This window comes from Garra rufa, chromosome 25 (genome assembly GCF_049309525.1).
Source record: "Garra rufa chromosome 25, GarRuf1.0, whole genome shotgun sequence".
NCBI classification, from domain to species: domain Eukaryota; kingdom Metazoa; phylum Chordata; class Actinopteri; order Cypriniformes; family Cyprinidae; genus Garra; species Garra rufa.
The window spans coordinates 11,692,070-11,707,605 of NC_133385.1; the positions used below are offsets into that span (position 1 = coordinate 11,692,070).

The 15,536-nt window shown below is 33.4% G+C and overlaps 1 protein-coding gene and 1 non-coding gene across 2 annotated transcripts in view; one reads left to right on the forward strand and one right to left on the reverse strand.

Annotated features, from left to right (window-relative positions):
* Positions 1–14,743, reverse strand: part of polg (polymerase (DNA directed), gamma) — a 19,410-nt gene extending 4,667 nt beyond the window's left edge. Inside the window, exons 1-18 of the mRNA XM_073831472.1 lie at positions 14,597–14,743; positions 12,899–13,501; positions 11,453–11,648; positions 10,432–10,599; positions 10,195–10,341; positions 9,373–9,452; positions 9,111–9,293; positions 8,136–8,299; positions 7,221–7,350; positions 6,907–7,131; positions 6,711–6,828; positions 6,532–6,606; positions 5,688–5,804; positions 5,448–5,608; positions 5,302–5,355; positions 5,103–5,217; positions 598–733; positions 210–456 (exon numbers count right to left, since the gene is read on the reverse strand). Coding sequence (XP_073687573.1) covers positions 210–456; positions 598–733; positions 5,103–5,217; positions 5,302–5,355; positions 5,448–5,608; positions 5,688–5,804; positions 6,532–6,606; positions 6,711–6,828; positions 6,907–7,131; positions 7,221–7,350; positions 8,136–8,299; positions 9,111–9,293; positions 9,373–9,452; positions 10,195–10,341; positions 10,432–10,599; positions 11,453–11,648; positions 12,899–13,464 — 2,882 coding nt within the window. The 5' untranslated portion in view covers positions 13,465–13,501; positions 14,597–14,743. The remainder of the gene's footprint in view (positions 1–209; positions 457–597; positions 734–5,102; positions 5,218–5,301; positions 5,356–5,447; positions 5,609–5,687; positions 5,805–6,531; positions 6,607–6,710; positions 6,829–6,906; positions 7,132–7,220; positions 7,351–8,135; positions 8,300–9,110; positions 9,294–9,372; positions 9,453–10,194; positions 10,342–10,431; positions 10,600–11,452; positions 11,649–12,898; positions 13,502–14,596) is intronic.
* A 469-nt stretch (positions 14,744–15,212) lies between these two features.
* On the forward strand, positions 15,213–15,285 carry trnar-ucg (transfer RNA arginine (anticodon UCG)). The gene has a single exon. It is a non-coding gene; the product is annotated as a tRNA-Arg (tRNA).
* Positions 15,286–15,536: the final 251 nt, after the last annotated feature.

A 15,536-nucleotide genomic window follows, 5' to 3' on the forward strand; every position in this document is an offset into this window, starting at 1 on the left:
TTTTAATAATGTAACACAATTTAGTATCATATATATGATATATATGTGCTTTGTATTTTTAAAAAACTTCTATAACTTATTTTTATTAATATTTTAATATAATATTATTTCAATTTTTTAAATAATATGTTAAATAATTGAGTCAAAATTTAATGTCTGTTTTATTTCTTTAAAGGTGAAGTGTGTATATATTTATTTATTTAGCCTACCTGCGCAGTCCTTTGGTAAGTGCATACATCTGGCGAGCTTTACTAGCTGCTTCCTGTTGGCTTAGTCTGTGATTGAACTGCATGAGCAGTCGTTCTGCAAATGGCTGGCCAGCCCCATAAATCCGGCCATAGTTGAAGACCTTGGCATGTTCACGGCTAATGCCCACAGCATTTGCGGTACAGCTGTGCAGATCCGTGCCCTGACTTTTCTTTCCTTGGAGAGTCATCCACCCAAATGCTGTGCATCCTGGAAATCAGTGATTAAGAATAAACCTCAGGGTGTTGTTAGTTCCACATAAAAAAATAAATAAAAAAAAACATGATTTCCATTTTCTTTTTGGAATCTGCATTTTGGAATCTAATGGCTGGGAGAGTGCATCTGGAATACCATGCATTCCTGCAAACTGTGCTTCTCCCAGTATGGCAGCGATCCACAGCTCTTGAGAGTCCACATCTGCTCCCACCAGGTGATACCCAGGAGGCACCTGCACCATGGCCTTCAGCTCACTGCCTACACGATCTTTCTGCAAACACACAGAGAATTATGTCAGCCCAATTCCACCACAAATGAAAAAAATAAATCATGCTTTGGTAAATCATAATTATAACAAAGTTATTATTATAAGAAAGGTTGAAATTTTGACATACTATGTCATAATTATGACAAAATTATGAGGTGCTACATTATGACACAATTTATGACAAAGGTTGAAGTTTTGACATAAAAGTCATAATTACATAAAAAGTTGAAATTATGAGATACTGTCATAATTATGACAATAGTAAAAATTATGAGATGCTACAATGGCAAAATGTTGAGACAAAGGGTGAAATTTGGACATAATTCATTATGACAAAAAGCAGAAATTGTGAGATACTATGTCATAAATATGACAAAAGTCAGAATTATGAGACACTAAGTCATAATTATGACAAAAGTCAAAATACTAAAAAAAAATAGATGCTACAATGACAAAAAGTTATGGCAAAGGTTAAAATTTTAACGTAAGTCATTATGACAAAAAGTAGAAATTATTAGATGCTACATTATGAGAAAAGTAATGAAAAAGGTTGAAATTGTGACAAAAAGTCAATGACAGAAATTATGAGACACTGTTATAATTATGACAAAAAGGAGAAATTATGCGATATTATGACAAAAAGTTAAGATAACGGTTGAAATTTTGACAACAAAAAGTCATGATATAAAAAGCAGAAATTATCAGATACTGTGATAATTACTGTGACAAGAAATATTGAGATGCTATCATAATTATGACAAAAAGTTATGAGATGCTACATTATGAAAGTTATGACAAAGGTTGAAATTAACATTAAAAAGTCATGACAAAATGCAGAAATTATGAGATACTACATGTATGTCATAATTATGACAAAAAGTAGAAATGAGATGCTACATTATGATATAAAAAATTATAAAAAAGGTTGAAATTTTGACAAGTCAATGACAAAAAGTAGAAATTATGAGGTACTATGTCATAATTATGACAAAAAGTAAAAATTATGAGATAGTGTCAATTATGACAAAGAGTAGAAATTATGAGATGCTACATTATGATAGAAAAAGTTATCAAAAAGGTTGAAATTTTGACATCATAATGTAGCATTTCATAATTTCTGCTTTTTGTCATGATTATGACACTATCTCATAATTTTGATTTGTGTCAATTATGACATAGTATCTCATAATTTCTACTTTTTGTCATTGACTTGTCAAAATTTCAACCTTTTTCATAACTTTTTATATCATGATGTAGCATCTCATAGTTTCTACTTTTTGTCATAATTATGACAATATCTCAGAATTTCTACTTTTTGTCATTGACTTGTCAAAATTTTAACCTTTTTCATAACTTATATTATAATGTAGCATCTCATAATTTTGACTTTGTCATAATTATGACAATATCTCATAATTTCTCCTTTTTGTCATAAATATGACATGTAGTATCTCATAATTTCAGCATTTTGTCATTGACTTGTCAAAATTTCAACCTTTTTGATAACTTTTTCTAAGTCAATGACAAAATGCTGAAATTATGAGATACTACATGTGTCATATTTATGACAAAAAGGAGAAATTATGAGATGCTACATTATGATATAAGTTATGAAAAAGGTTGAAATTTTGACAAGTCAATAACAAAAAGTAGAAATTATGAGATACTATGTCATAATTACGACACAAGTAAAAATTATGAGATAGGGTCATAATTTTGACAAAAAGTAGAAATTATGAGATGCTACATGATGATATAAAAAGTTATGAAAATTTAAATTTTGACAAGTCAATGACCAAAAGGAGAAATTATGAGATATTGTCAAAATTATGACAAAAAGTAGAAACTATGAGATGCTAAATTATGATGTCAAAATTTCAACCCTTTTCATAACCTTTTATAAGTCAATGACAAAATGCTGAAATTATGAGATACTACATGTGTCATATTTATGACACAAGTAAAAATTATGATATAGTGTCAATTACAAAAAGTATAAATTATGAGATAGTGTCATAATTATGACAAAAAGTATCAATTATGAGATGCTACATTATGACAAAAAGTTGACAAAGGTTGAAATTTTGACATAAGTTATAACAAGGAATTATGAGATACTAATATTACAAAGTAGAAACTGAGATACGTCAACATTTTGAAAAACAAAATTTAGATACTACGTCATAGTTATAGCATACAAAATTTCATTGTGACAACGGCTTAAAGTTTGCCACAAAAAAGTCATGACAAAGTCATAAAATTGAGCTACCACGTCATAATTATGTCACAAAAATAGGAGTTAGGAGATACATCATAATTATGACAATAACATAAAAATTTGAATCACAAGGATGACAAAATAAATCAACTCAACTTCTTAAAATCATAATTTTGATATTTTATCTCATAATTATGAGAATACCTCGTAATTTCAAAATGATTTACCAAATCATGACCTTTTTTTCTTATGTGGCTGATGTGCTTCCATAAAACAAGCAAAAACTTAGATGCATCGTAAATATGACATAAAAGCTTTTAACTGTGACAACAGTTTAAAGTTTGACATAAAAAGTCACGACATAGGAATTGTGACAATTTTAAGATTCTACATCATAATTATGACAAGAAGAAAATTCTGAGATAAAAAGTTAAGTCACAATTATGACAAAAAATTAACTAATAACAGCTTTTTTATCAGAATTTTGATATTTTATGATCTCACAATTGTGACATAATACCTCATAATATTTAAATGATTTACCAAATCATGACTTTTTTCTTATGTGGCAGATATATGCTTTCATAGATGTGAATGATTTAGCTAAATCAGTAATAATGGTCATCTACAAAAAACAATCTTATATGTGACCCAGGACCACAAAACCAGTCATAAGGTTAAATTTTACAAAACTGAGATATATACATCATATGAAAGCTCAATAAATAAGCTTTCTATTGATGTATGGTTTGTTAGGATAGGACAATATTTGGCCGAGATACATCTATTTGAAAATCAGGAATCTGAGGGTGCAAAAAAAAATCTAAATACTGAGAAAAATCACCTTTAAAGTTGTCCAAATTAAGTTCTTAACAATGCATATTACTAATCAAAAATTACATTTTGATATATTTACAGTAGGAATTTTACAAAAAATCTTTACTTAATTTGCTAATGATCTTTGGCATAAAAGAAAAATCAATAATTTTGACCCATGCAATGTATTTTTGGCTATTGCTACAAATAAACCCCAGCGACTTAAGACTGGTTTTGTGGTCCAGGGTCACATATATATATATATATATATATATATATTAGGGCCGGGACTTTAACGCGTTAATTTAGATTAATTAATTACACAAAAATAACGCGTTAAAAATTTTTAACGCATTTTAATCGCACTTAGTTTTGCACCGCGGAACGTTTCTCACTGGATGAGATTCCGCGGACCGATTATACTGGAGCACCAACTAGCATTCAGACAAGATGCGTTCGTCCTAAATAGTATTGTATGTCCCAAATCGTAGTATGTTTAAAAAGGTATTCCAAAGATTCCCGGATGGTTTACTACTTAACGATCAATGCACACTCTTAACGGCTAATATTGCCCGCAACACACTGCGCCGTGAACGAGGATTCGATTAGAACTACAAACACGCATAAAAAGTGTTAAAAAACTACAAACATGGAGGATATGCGCGACCAATGGACAGGTAGACAAAGGGGTTTGAGTGATAAATAATCAGTGTGTAACCTGATAAAAAATATTTTTTAAATGTTATCCGCGTTATATTCCATGTGCAGCAACATTTATAATGATAGGTTTGGTCATTAACGTTTAAATGCATAATTAAGCAAACACAAGAGCAGAGTTCTCGGCATGAAAGACTCGTTAAAGAACGTGCCTCTTACTACACTTAATGGCAATATTGCACTGGTCTGTTGGACTTGGTTGAACAAAAATAAACAATATTTTGTTGCTTAAGCTTATGTATTCAGTCATTATTCAATGGTATACTAAAAATCCATGTAAAAATCTTACTTCTCACTGTTCTCAGGTCAAATATTTATATGCGATTAAAATGCGATTAATTTCGATTAATTAATTACAAAGCCTCTAATTAATTAGATTAAATTTTTTAATCGAGTCCCGGCCCTAATATATATATATATATATATATATATATATATATATATATATATATATATATATATATATATATATATATAAAAAATCTAATAAACAATATATGATAAAATATTCAAAAATTTATATAATTTTATGAAATATATAAATAAATCAGTGGAAATACTTAATTGTGAACTGCCATTCACAATGTGAGCAGGCACTACAATCCACTGTAGTTGTCATACCCGAGCATTGCTTGCAGTCAGCCACGTGGGTTCTACAGCTCTGCGTGTGACGGTTCCAGCTGTGATGACCTGTGGTAAAATGGCACCATATTGTCCTTCCTCAAAGACTTCATGTCTAATGAAAGAGCACAGAGTCTAGATGAGTTGTGATATCTTCACTCAAATGAAAAAGACACAATGGAAGACAGCATTAACATACAGTCTAACAGTGCGCGGGAGTTCTGCCTTACGGAGCCATACCACCTTTTGGGAGCTGCAAAGACAGACAAAATAAGAGATTTTGGATCAAAAATCAGCTGTAGGTACAAGAAGTACAAAACTACTAGCATATAAAAGCTTTCAAACCTGATGCGTTTTTGAGCATTTCTCCAGAATGATATCATTTTGTTGATCTCTAGTGCTCGTGTGGCGTTGGTGCCTTCCCGTCCTGCCTGAAGCGTACCGTCCTCCATTTTAGACAGGAAGTCTTTAGAGAACGGGCTACCAACATTGTTCTCATTTCCGTCCTGTAATTTGAAACAATTTTGAGTGATATGACTATAACTTGAATGAATGCATTTTATGATGAGGACAAAAATCTTGTACCTTATGAGGCAGTTTGAAGAACCAGCAACCAGGGATGTTGACATCATTGTATGGTCCATTTCCATGATGATAGGGGCACTCGCCGTTTCCATTTTCGAATAATGAATTTGTTTTTTTCTAAGGAGTAAATAAACCTATAATTACTAAAAATGAGAAATTTCTCCTTTGCAAAGCATTACATAACATTATTTTTTTTAAATAATATTTCAAATAACAATCAATATGTAATACTATTTAATATTTTTTAAATAAATAAATATTTTATTTTTTTAATAATATTTAAATTAATGAATAACTCAGAACTATTTAATATATAATTTAATAACAATATTTTTTAATTATACCTTTTTAAATGTTTGTAATATTTTTAATTATTTAACTGTAATGTAATACTTAACACAGAATAATGAGTAGATAAAACTATTATTACTAAAAAAAAAGTGAAATTTCTCTTTTGCAAAGCTTTACATAACATTGAATTTTCAAATTAATATTTTAAATAACAAAGCAAAACTTAATACTATTTAATATTTTTGAATAAAGATTTTTTTCTGTTTTCTAATGATATATTTAAATTAATTAATAACTCAGTACTATTTAATATATAATTAATTACTATTATTTATTATAACTTTTTAGATTTTTTAACAATATTTTTAATTATTTCACTGTAATGTAATACTTAATACAGAATAATGAGTAGATAAGCATTACATAAAATCGAATTTTTTAATTAATATTTTAAATAATCAAATCATTTTTAATTATAACTTTTTATATTTTTTTAAAAAATATAACATAATATTTTTATAACAAACAAAAAAAATAATCATCATAACCTAACCTTGATCCGACTGGATGGGCCTGCCCTACTCAGCGCTTCATCATCAAACACTTCCAGTCGACTCACTTCTTCAACCTGCACACATGCACAAAAACATTTAGACATGGATGAAAATGACCACTTTCGAGGAAAACACCAGCCCTAAAAAACGTTTTTAGTAATAAGTATTTAGTTCTTACCGTCTGCCAAACAGCACTATCTGTCAACATGAACTCATCAGAAGGTGGGCTGTCCGGATACTGGGGCTGTTCCTTTCCCTTGTGTTCGCAATATTCCTTATAGATTCTCTCGATTGCCCTGGAAACCAAGTATTATGGAAGATGCTGTCTAGCCGCTGTATATTTTCCTAATGAACACATCTTTGCTTTATTTTACCTGTATGGACATACAGGTCCTTCACTGTCCTCCGAGGTGTCCAGGTTATCTCTACGGCCTGGCACCAGGTAACCCCAGCCGTGCTGGTCGGTGTAGTGCAAGGGAAAGCCGTCCCATGTGAGGCCCATGAGCTTGGGCGTGACCCTCATCTGCAGACTGATGAGACTGGCTCCAGGAGACCAGTCCTCGGCCTCAGACATCTTCACACACAGCTTACGGTACCAGCTGAACAAAAACAACATACAAAATGTGCACACATGCAATGTGGAACCCTGTGCTGTTTAATTCAAACGGGATAACAGGGTGGCACTTACCTGGGGTGGGCCGGTAAGTGCTGTCTCCTTTTAGGCAGGAGGCTGACTGTCTCTTTTAGTCTCTCTATAAGCTCTCTGCTGGGGTCTGAACCAGCCTGTTCTTCTTCTGAAGGAGGACCTGGGTCTGAAACTGAGTGTTTATGATGTTACAGTTGAGGTCAAAAGTTGACATCCTCTTTCAGAATCTGCAAAATGTTAATTATTCTACCAAAATAAGAAGGGATCATACAAAATGCATGTTATTTTTTATTTCAGAAATCTTCTTGAATTTAAAGATCAGGGTAAATTTGACTTATCTTGTCTTCCGGGAAACATGTAACCATCTTCAGTACTTAAAAAATATGATATTTAGGCAAAATAAGAAAAATGTACACATCTCCATTCTGTTCAAAAGTTTTCACCCTGGCTCTTAATACATTGCGTTTCCTTCTGAAGCATTAGTGAGCGTTTGAACCTTTTATAATAGTTGCATATGAGTTGTTCTCAGTTGTCCTCAGTGTGAAAAGATGGATCTCAAAATCATACTGTCATTGTTGGAAAGGGTTCAAATACACAAAAATGCTGGAAAACCAAAGAAAAGGACTTTTCTTTGAGACTCATGAACAACTATCACTAAACAAAAAACACAGCTGCGGATCATTCAGGTAACAACACAGTTTTAAGAACCAAGTGTATGTAAACTTTTGACTGTAAAGTCTTTCATGTGAAATATATTCAGGTCAGTACTAAATAAACAATAACATGCTTTTGGTATGATCCCTCTTATTTTGGTACAATAATTAACATTTTGCAGATTCTGAAAGGGGGTGTAAACTTTTGACCTCAACTGAACTATTTCAAACAAGAAAAAAAACTATAAAATCAACCAAGAACCCACCTACTGAATAGAAAAATAAATAAATAAATAAAACGTACCCTCGTTCCAGTCTTCAGTTAAATTTTCACTTGCTGCTGCTGCTGCTGCTGCTGCTTTTGCCTCAGCCTCTTGTTTGGCTTTCTTCTTGCTTACAGGTATTTTCTTTTGCTTGAAGTCCTGAATGTCCCAATCCAAGTCCCACAGCCAGGGATCATCTTTGTACCTGCACAGCAGACCATACCAATAATAAATAAATATTGAATTCCTGAGCACTAAAATATTATACATTTTATACCAGGCCGATAAAAAGTAACTCTATGTTTCTTAAAGGGATAGTTTACCCAAAATTAAAATTCTGTCATTAATTACTCACCTTCATGTCATTCCAAATCCGTAAGACCTTCATTCAGCTTCAGAAGAAAAATTATTATAGTTTTAATGAAATCCATGTACTTTCTGACCCTACATAGACAGCAATGAAACTACCACATTTAGGACTCAGAAAGGTAGTATGGACATCATTAAAATAGTCCATATGAAGCAAAGAAAACAAAAATAAGGACTTTATTCAACAATTTCTTCTCTTCTATGTCAGTCAATGTGTGTTCGCAAGAGTACCACGATGTATGCATGTGGTGCTGCTGACACAGGAGCTGGCGTTCTGACGTAGAACAAGAAATTGTTGAATAAATTTGTTATTTTTGTTTCCTTTGCGCATAAAAAGTATTCTTGTAGCTTCATAAAATTAAGGTTGAACCACTGATGTCACATGACTATTTTAACAATGTCCTTACTACGTTTCTGGGCCTTAAAAGTGTCAGTTGCGTTGATGTCTATGCAGTGTCAGAAAGCTCTCGGATTTCATAAAATATCTTAATTGGTGTTCCGTAGATGGGTTTGGAGCCACATGAGGGTGTATCATTAATGACACAATTTTCATTTTGGGTGAACTATTCCTTTAAAAGTGGTTACATATTCTTTAGGGACTCCTTTTGGTTTTGAAGAAAGAAACTGGCAAGCCAGTGCATGTTTACCTATCATCCTCTAATAACTGGCAGGCATCGTCAGCCAGAATCATCAACGATTTCTTCATCTCTCTCTGTAGCTCTTCATAAGTGGTCTGGGCATCTTCCAAGTACCGCTTCCAGTTCTGATTGACAGGAAGGTAGCATACGCCCATTTCCAGCATACCTGCAAGTGTCACTGGGTGAGGACACCTAGAAAAATGCAGACGACAGGTTGTTTATCAATAATATGCCATAACGAGTTGCAGGTTTGGTCAATTAAGTGTCATACCGCTCCATAAAGAGAGGCAACTGTTGAATGAAGACCTCATGTGTCGCAAGAACATCAAGAGCACAATACTGCATCAGTTCCTAACAGAGAAGACAAAATAACTTCAGGAAACACATTATTAACTTATTGCTTCATTTGTACTTTCATTAATTTATGAAAAGGTATATGTTTATGCAGCACAGACATTTTGTTGGCTCCTTAAAGGAATAGTTCAACCATAAATTAAAATTTGCCATCAAAGATGTAGATGAGTCTGTCTTTTCATCAAAACAAATTTGAAGAATTGTAGCATTGCATCACTTGCTCACCAATTAATCCACTGCAGTGAATGGGTGCCGTCAGAATGAGAGTCTCAGCTGATAATGTTTTCACAATAATCCACAAGTAATCCACACGACTCCAGTCCATCAGGTAACATCTTGTGAAGTGAAAAGTCTGTTTTAAAACTGCTTTGGACTGTTTTTGCTTGTAAACGGTGCTTGATTTGTGCATATTTTTATCCTGATTCAGACTAGAGTGGAGAAAGCAATATTATGGATAGAGGACTTTAGCCAGAAGCAAGGTTTAAAAGTAAAATGCCTTGTCACAAGATGTTAATTGATGAACTGGAGTTGTGTGGATTACTGGGATGTTTTTATCAGATGTTTGGAGTCTCATTCCGATGGCACCCATTCACTGCAGAGGATCAACTGGTGAGCAAGTGATACATTAATACATTTCTCCAAATCTGTTTTAATGAAAAAAACAAACTCATCTACATCTTGGATGGCCTAAGGTTAATTTTTGTTTCGGTTTGTAATTTATTTAAAATATCCTACTTACCTGAAAATTTGTCCGAATGTCTAACATGCTGCCCTTCACAAACAAATCCCGAGCTTCTTTCTTCAACGGTTCTCCTCCCACATAGAGAGCATGAACATCAGCAAGGTTATTGATACTGCTGATATCAACCCAATCCCATGAGCCAATCTGCATGAGAAAATATATAGTTTGTTACTGGTTGGCAGTATTGTAAACTGTTAAGGCTGACCTGACAGAAGTTGCAAGGTTTGCACAAACCACTGGGCCCTCAGATTTTCGGCCGAGGCGCTTCATGTGCTCTTTTACTTCCTGTAGCCCTTTTCTCTTGCCGTATTTGCTGGCCATCCAGAGAGAGCGCTGGAATCCTGTCAGACCTGAGATTGCCATGTGGAGACTCATTGTGTCCAGGAAACGCATTTTGGAGCCCTGCAGAGACCAACCCCAAAGCACATGCATGATATACACTACCAGTCAAAAGTTAAAAAAAAAAAAAAAGTTTTTTAATGTTTTTTTAAAGTTTCTTCTGTTCACCAAGCATGCATTTATTTGATCCAAAGTACAGCAAAACAGTCAAATTTTGAAATACTTTTAATATTTAAAATAACTGCTTTTTGAAAATAAACTTTATAGTTTTTCATTTAAAATGATCTAATTTAATTTAATTAATTATTAGCTAACATAAACTTACAAACCCCTTGCCGTTTCTTTGTGAACCCCAGTTTGGAAAAACCATTTGCTTTTAGCTTTTAGAATGATTAGAATTTTAGTTTTTACATTTAATTTACTAGTGTTTTAAAACTAAATGTGACACTGGACCACAAAACCAGTCTTACATGGCATAAAGTATATTTGTAGCAATAGCCAACAATACTCTATGGAAAAATTATCAATTTTTCTTTTAGGATATTAAGTAAAGATCATGTTCCATGAAGATATTTTGTAAAACTCCTACAGTAAATATATCAAACACTTAATTTTTTATTAATAATATGAATTTATATGAACTTCATTTGGACAACATTAAAGCCAATTTTCTCAATATTTAGATTTTTTTTTGCATCCTAAGATTCCAGATCGGCCAAATATTGTCCTATCCTAACAAACCATACATCAATGGAAAGTTTATTTATTCACCTTTCAGATAAAAAAAATTAACTCTTATGACTGGTTTTGTGGTCTAGGGTCACAAATAATAAAGAATTTCAACAAATTCAACAAAACAGCAAGTTAAGCAAGAATACATTAAATCAATCTCAAATTAGTCCGAAATGAATCTCACCTTCAATAAGTACTGTTCTTTAATGTGCGCCCGATCAAAGCTAACGTTGTGTCCAACCACAAGCCTCTCCTTCCATTCACCGCTCCGCAGTTGGGTGGAGTTTGCTGGGGTCTCCAGAGGGATGAGATCAGCCAGCGTCAGATCACTAGACCAGGTGTATCTATCCTCTATAAGCCTCTTACTGCACCATGAGTACCTGCAACACCAAATAGAAGTAAAATCCCTGGTGAACATACAGTTGAGCTTAAAAGTTTACATCACCCTTTCAGAATCTGCACAATGTTAATTATTTTAACTAAATCATAGAAAATACATGTTAATGTTTATTTAGTACTGACTTCAATAAGATATTTCACATAAAAGATGTTTACATATAGCCCACACGAGAAAATAATTTGACCCTTTTTTTAGACCCTGTTCAAAAGCTTAAATCCCCTTGATTCCTAATACTGTGTTGTTACCTGAATAATCCACAGCTGTGTTTTTTTGTTTAGTGATAGTTGTTCATGAGTCCCTTGTTTGTCCTGAACAGTTAAACTGACTGCTGTTCTTCAGAAAAATCCCTTAGGTCCCGCACATTCTTTGGTTTTCCAGCATTTTTGTGTATTTGAACCCTTTCCAACAATGACTGTATGATTTTGAGATCTATCTTTTCACACTGAGGACAACTGAGGGACTCATATGCAACTCTTAGTGAGCAAGTTCAAATGCTCACTAATGCTTCAGAAGGAAAAACTATGCATTAAGAGCCAGGGGTGTAAACTTTTGCACAGAATGAAGATGTGCACATTTTTCTTGTAATGCCTAAATATCATATTTTTTTCATTGAGTACTGCCCTACAGGCTACTTAGGATACTTACCTGTTTCCCAGAAGACAAAATAAGTAAAATTTACCCTGATCTTCAAAGTTTTCACCCCCGGCTCTTAATGCATCTTGTTTCCTTCTAAAGCATCAGTGAGTGTTTGAACCTTCTGTAATAGTTGCATATGAGTCCCTCAGTTGTCCTCAGTGTGAAAAGATGGATCTCAAAATCACACAATCATGTTTGAAAGGGTTCAAATGCACAAAAATGCTGGAAAATCAAAGAAATTGTTTGACCTGGAGGATTTTTCTAAAAGAACAGCAGGCAGTTTAACTGCTCAGGACAAACAAGGGAGTCATAAACAACTATCACTAAAGACTGCATTAAGAATCAAGTGCATGTAAACTTCTGAACGGGGTCATTTTTATAAATTGAACTATTTTTTTTTTCTTGTGGACTATATGTAAACATCTTTTATGTGAAATATATCTAATTCAGGTCAGTACTAAATAAACAAAAACAGGCATTTTATATGGTCCCTCTTATTTTGGTAAAATAATTAACTTCTTGCAGATTCTGAAAGGGGGATGCAAAACTTTTGACCTCAACTGTATACCTGTGGTTTCGATCAGTAACCCTTACCAGGCATTTGGTGAAACCGCAACAGCCAATGTAGGACTTTGTCCTTCCTCCATACAGACTTCCACATCAAACACGATAGCTTTCTCATCTGGGAAATTCACACTCTGTCGCTCTTCTCCCGGCCCATACCGAGTCCAGCCCACTTCCCAAGCCCATTCCTTGGGCATCCTGGGAAGCTGTGCTTTCTGAAGCTGACTGGCTGCAGCTAGATAAGGAAGGCTCTGCTTTTGGGCAAGTAAAGAGAAGTGTTCATTAATGTCATTGCCGTACATTTGAGGCAACTGGAGTTCTACGTCTGGTAACAGGGCCGCTTCTTTTCCCCACAGTTTATGTTGCTCCAAGTGTCCTATACTGCGTTCAACATCCTCGTCTGTGTACTCCTGCATACAACCCCGAAATATCTGCTCCTGCAGGTTCCTGGAGAGCATCTGGATGTTGAGGGGGTTCAGACGGGTCTGGTCTGAGCCCTGCTGGGATTTGGGTTTCACAGAGGTGGAGCACCATCTTATCCAAACTCCAGTTCGTATAAAGGTCTGCCACCGGCAACATGATATCAAACAGAGCATCGTATTAGAGCCTCGGATGAAACATACTCAGAAGAACCTGGTATATGAAAAATAAACACAAAAGTTAAAGAGATGCATCTGTAAGACCACATCAAACCATGTCAAGAGTGGCTATGTAAATCCTTTAACATTTAGATGTTAATTCTACAAAGCTCAGTCATAATTCTATACATATAATTCTAAACATTGTATTTAATAGTAGTTTTTGAACAGTAAGATTTTAAATGTTTTTAAAGAAGTCTCTTCTGTTCACCAAGCCTGCATTCATTTGATCTAAAAATACAGCAAAATCAGTAATATTGTGAAATATTTTTACTATTAAAAATAACTGCTTTCTTTTGAAATATATATATATATATTAAAAATGTAATTTATTCCTCTGATCAAAGCAAAATTTTCAGCATCATCGCTTCAGTCTTCAGTGTCACATGATCTTTTGGAAATCATTCTAATGTACTAATTTGCTGTTCAAGAAACATTTTTAGTAGTATTTATCTGAAATAAAATGCTTTTGTAAAATTACACACTATACCATTTAAAAGCTTGGAGTCAGGGAGAGAAATTACAGAAATGAATACGTTTATTTAGCAAGGATGCTTTAAAATGATCAAAAGTGATGGTAAAAACATTTATAATGTTACAAAAGATAAATGCTGTTCTCTTGAACTTTCTAATCATCAAAGGAACCTGAAAAATATTCTACTCAGCTGGTTTCAACATAACATTAATGATTTTTGAGCAGCAAATCAGCATATTAGAATGATTTCTGAAGGATCATGTGACACTGAAGACTGGAGTAAAGATGCTAAAAATTCAGCTTTGAAAACACAGACATAAATTACACTTTGAAAAATATATTCAAATAGAAAGCAGTTATTTAAAATAGGAAAAATGTTTCAAAATTGTACTGCTTTTGCTGTACTTTGGATCAAACAAATGCAGGCTTGGTGAGCAGAACAAACTTTTTCAAAAACATTAAACATCTTACTATTCAAAAAAATATATATATATATATGAGAACAAGTATTCTAAATATTTTGCTAAAGCATATTTCTAATACTACTTAATGTGAGAAGTCATTAACTCAAATCTATCACACTGTATTATGAAATGACAGCAATACTTAAAATACCTTATTAAGCCGTTGGATAAATATGACGCTGTCTTGCTGTCCATGCTAGTATAGTTCCAAATCGATTTCTTATATTAAAGACAACATTTTATTACTAAATACAACCGTTTTAACACAAAACAAACATTCGGATGTACTACACATGCATGCATACAGCTCTATCCGAGGAAATGCTATGTTTTCATAAAGCGCAACTCGCCTCACAGCGACACCTAGTGTTTTGGTACCGCGTGATAACGCCGTCCATGTGACATTTTCATTAATGACTTAAATATTTTGCACCTAAATCATTTGAAACAGTTATTGAATTGAAAATATTCGATAAATAGTTCAACTAAGATAACGTTAAAAAATCCGCTCATCCTCGCTATGTTTAGCTTGGCTGAATATTAAGTAGGTAGCGTTAGCTATGTCAGTATTTCTTATTAAATAGATACCCATAGCCACAGTATGAATTATAATTTCGCTTCTACTCTACATCCTCTATTGTCGAGGATTTTCGCTTATCAAACATATTATCTCTGACAGTTGAGAGAGTCGAGACGCAAACGTAATACATTAATCACATTAGTAACAGTAAACATAGCAAAGCACTTTTTCAGAAAGTAGGAACGGAGGCCTCGTGGCCTAATGGATAAGGCGTCTGACTTCGGATCAGAAGATTGCAGGTTCGAGTCCTGCCGGGGTCGTGATTTTCCATTCTTGGAGAATATTCTTATTTATATGGTTATAAAAAAAATTAAAAGACGTACCACTCACAACATACAAATAACATTTGATTACACGATAACCGCCGCATATTAATCAATCAAAATGTCATTATAAGTCTAACGTTATCTAAATATTACTTAGATATAGTATATGGTTTTTTTCAAATGCAATGCCAGAAACAATATATGACGCTATATTATCTAGTTTTACGGCATTACTTTATCAAGTC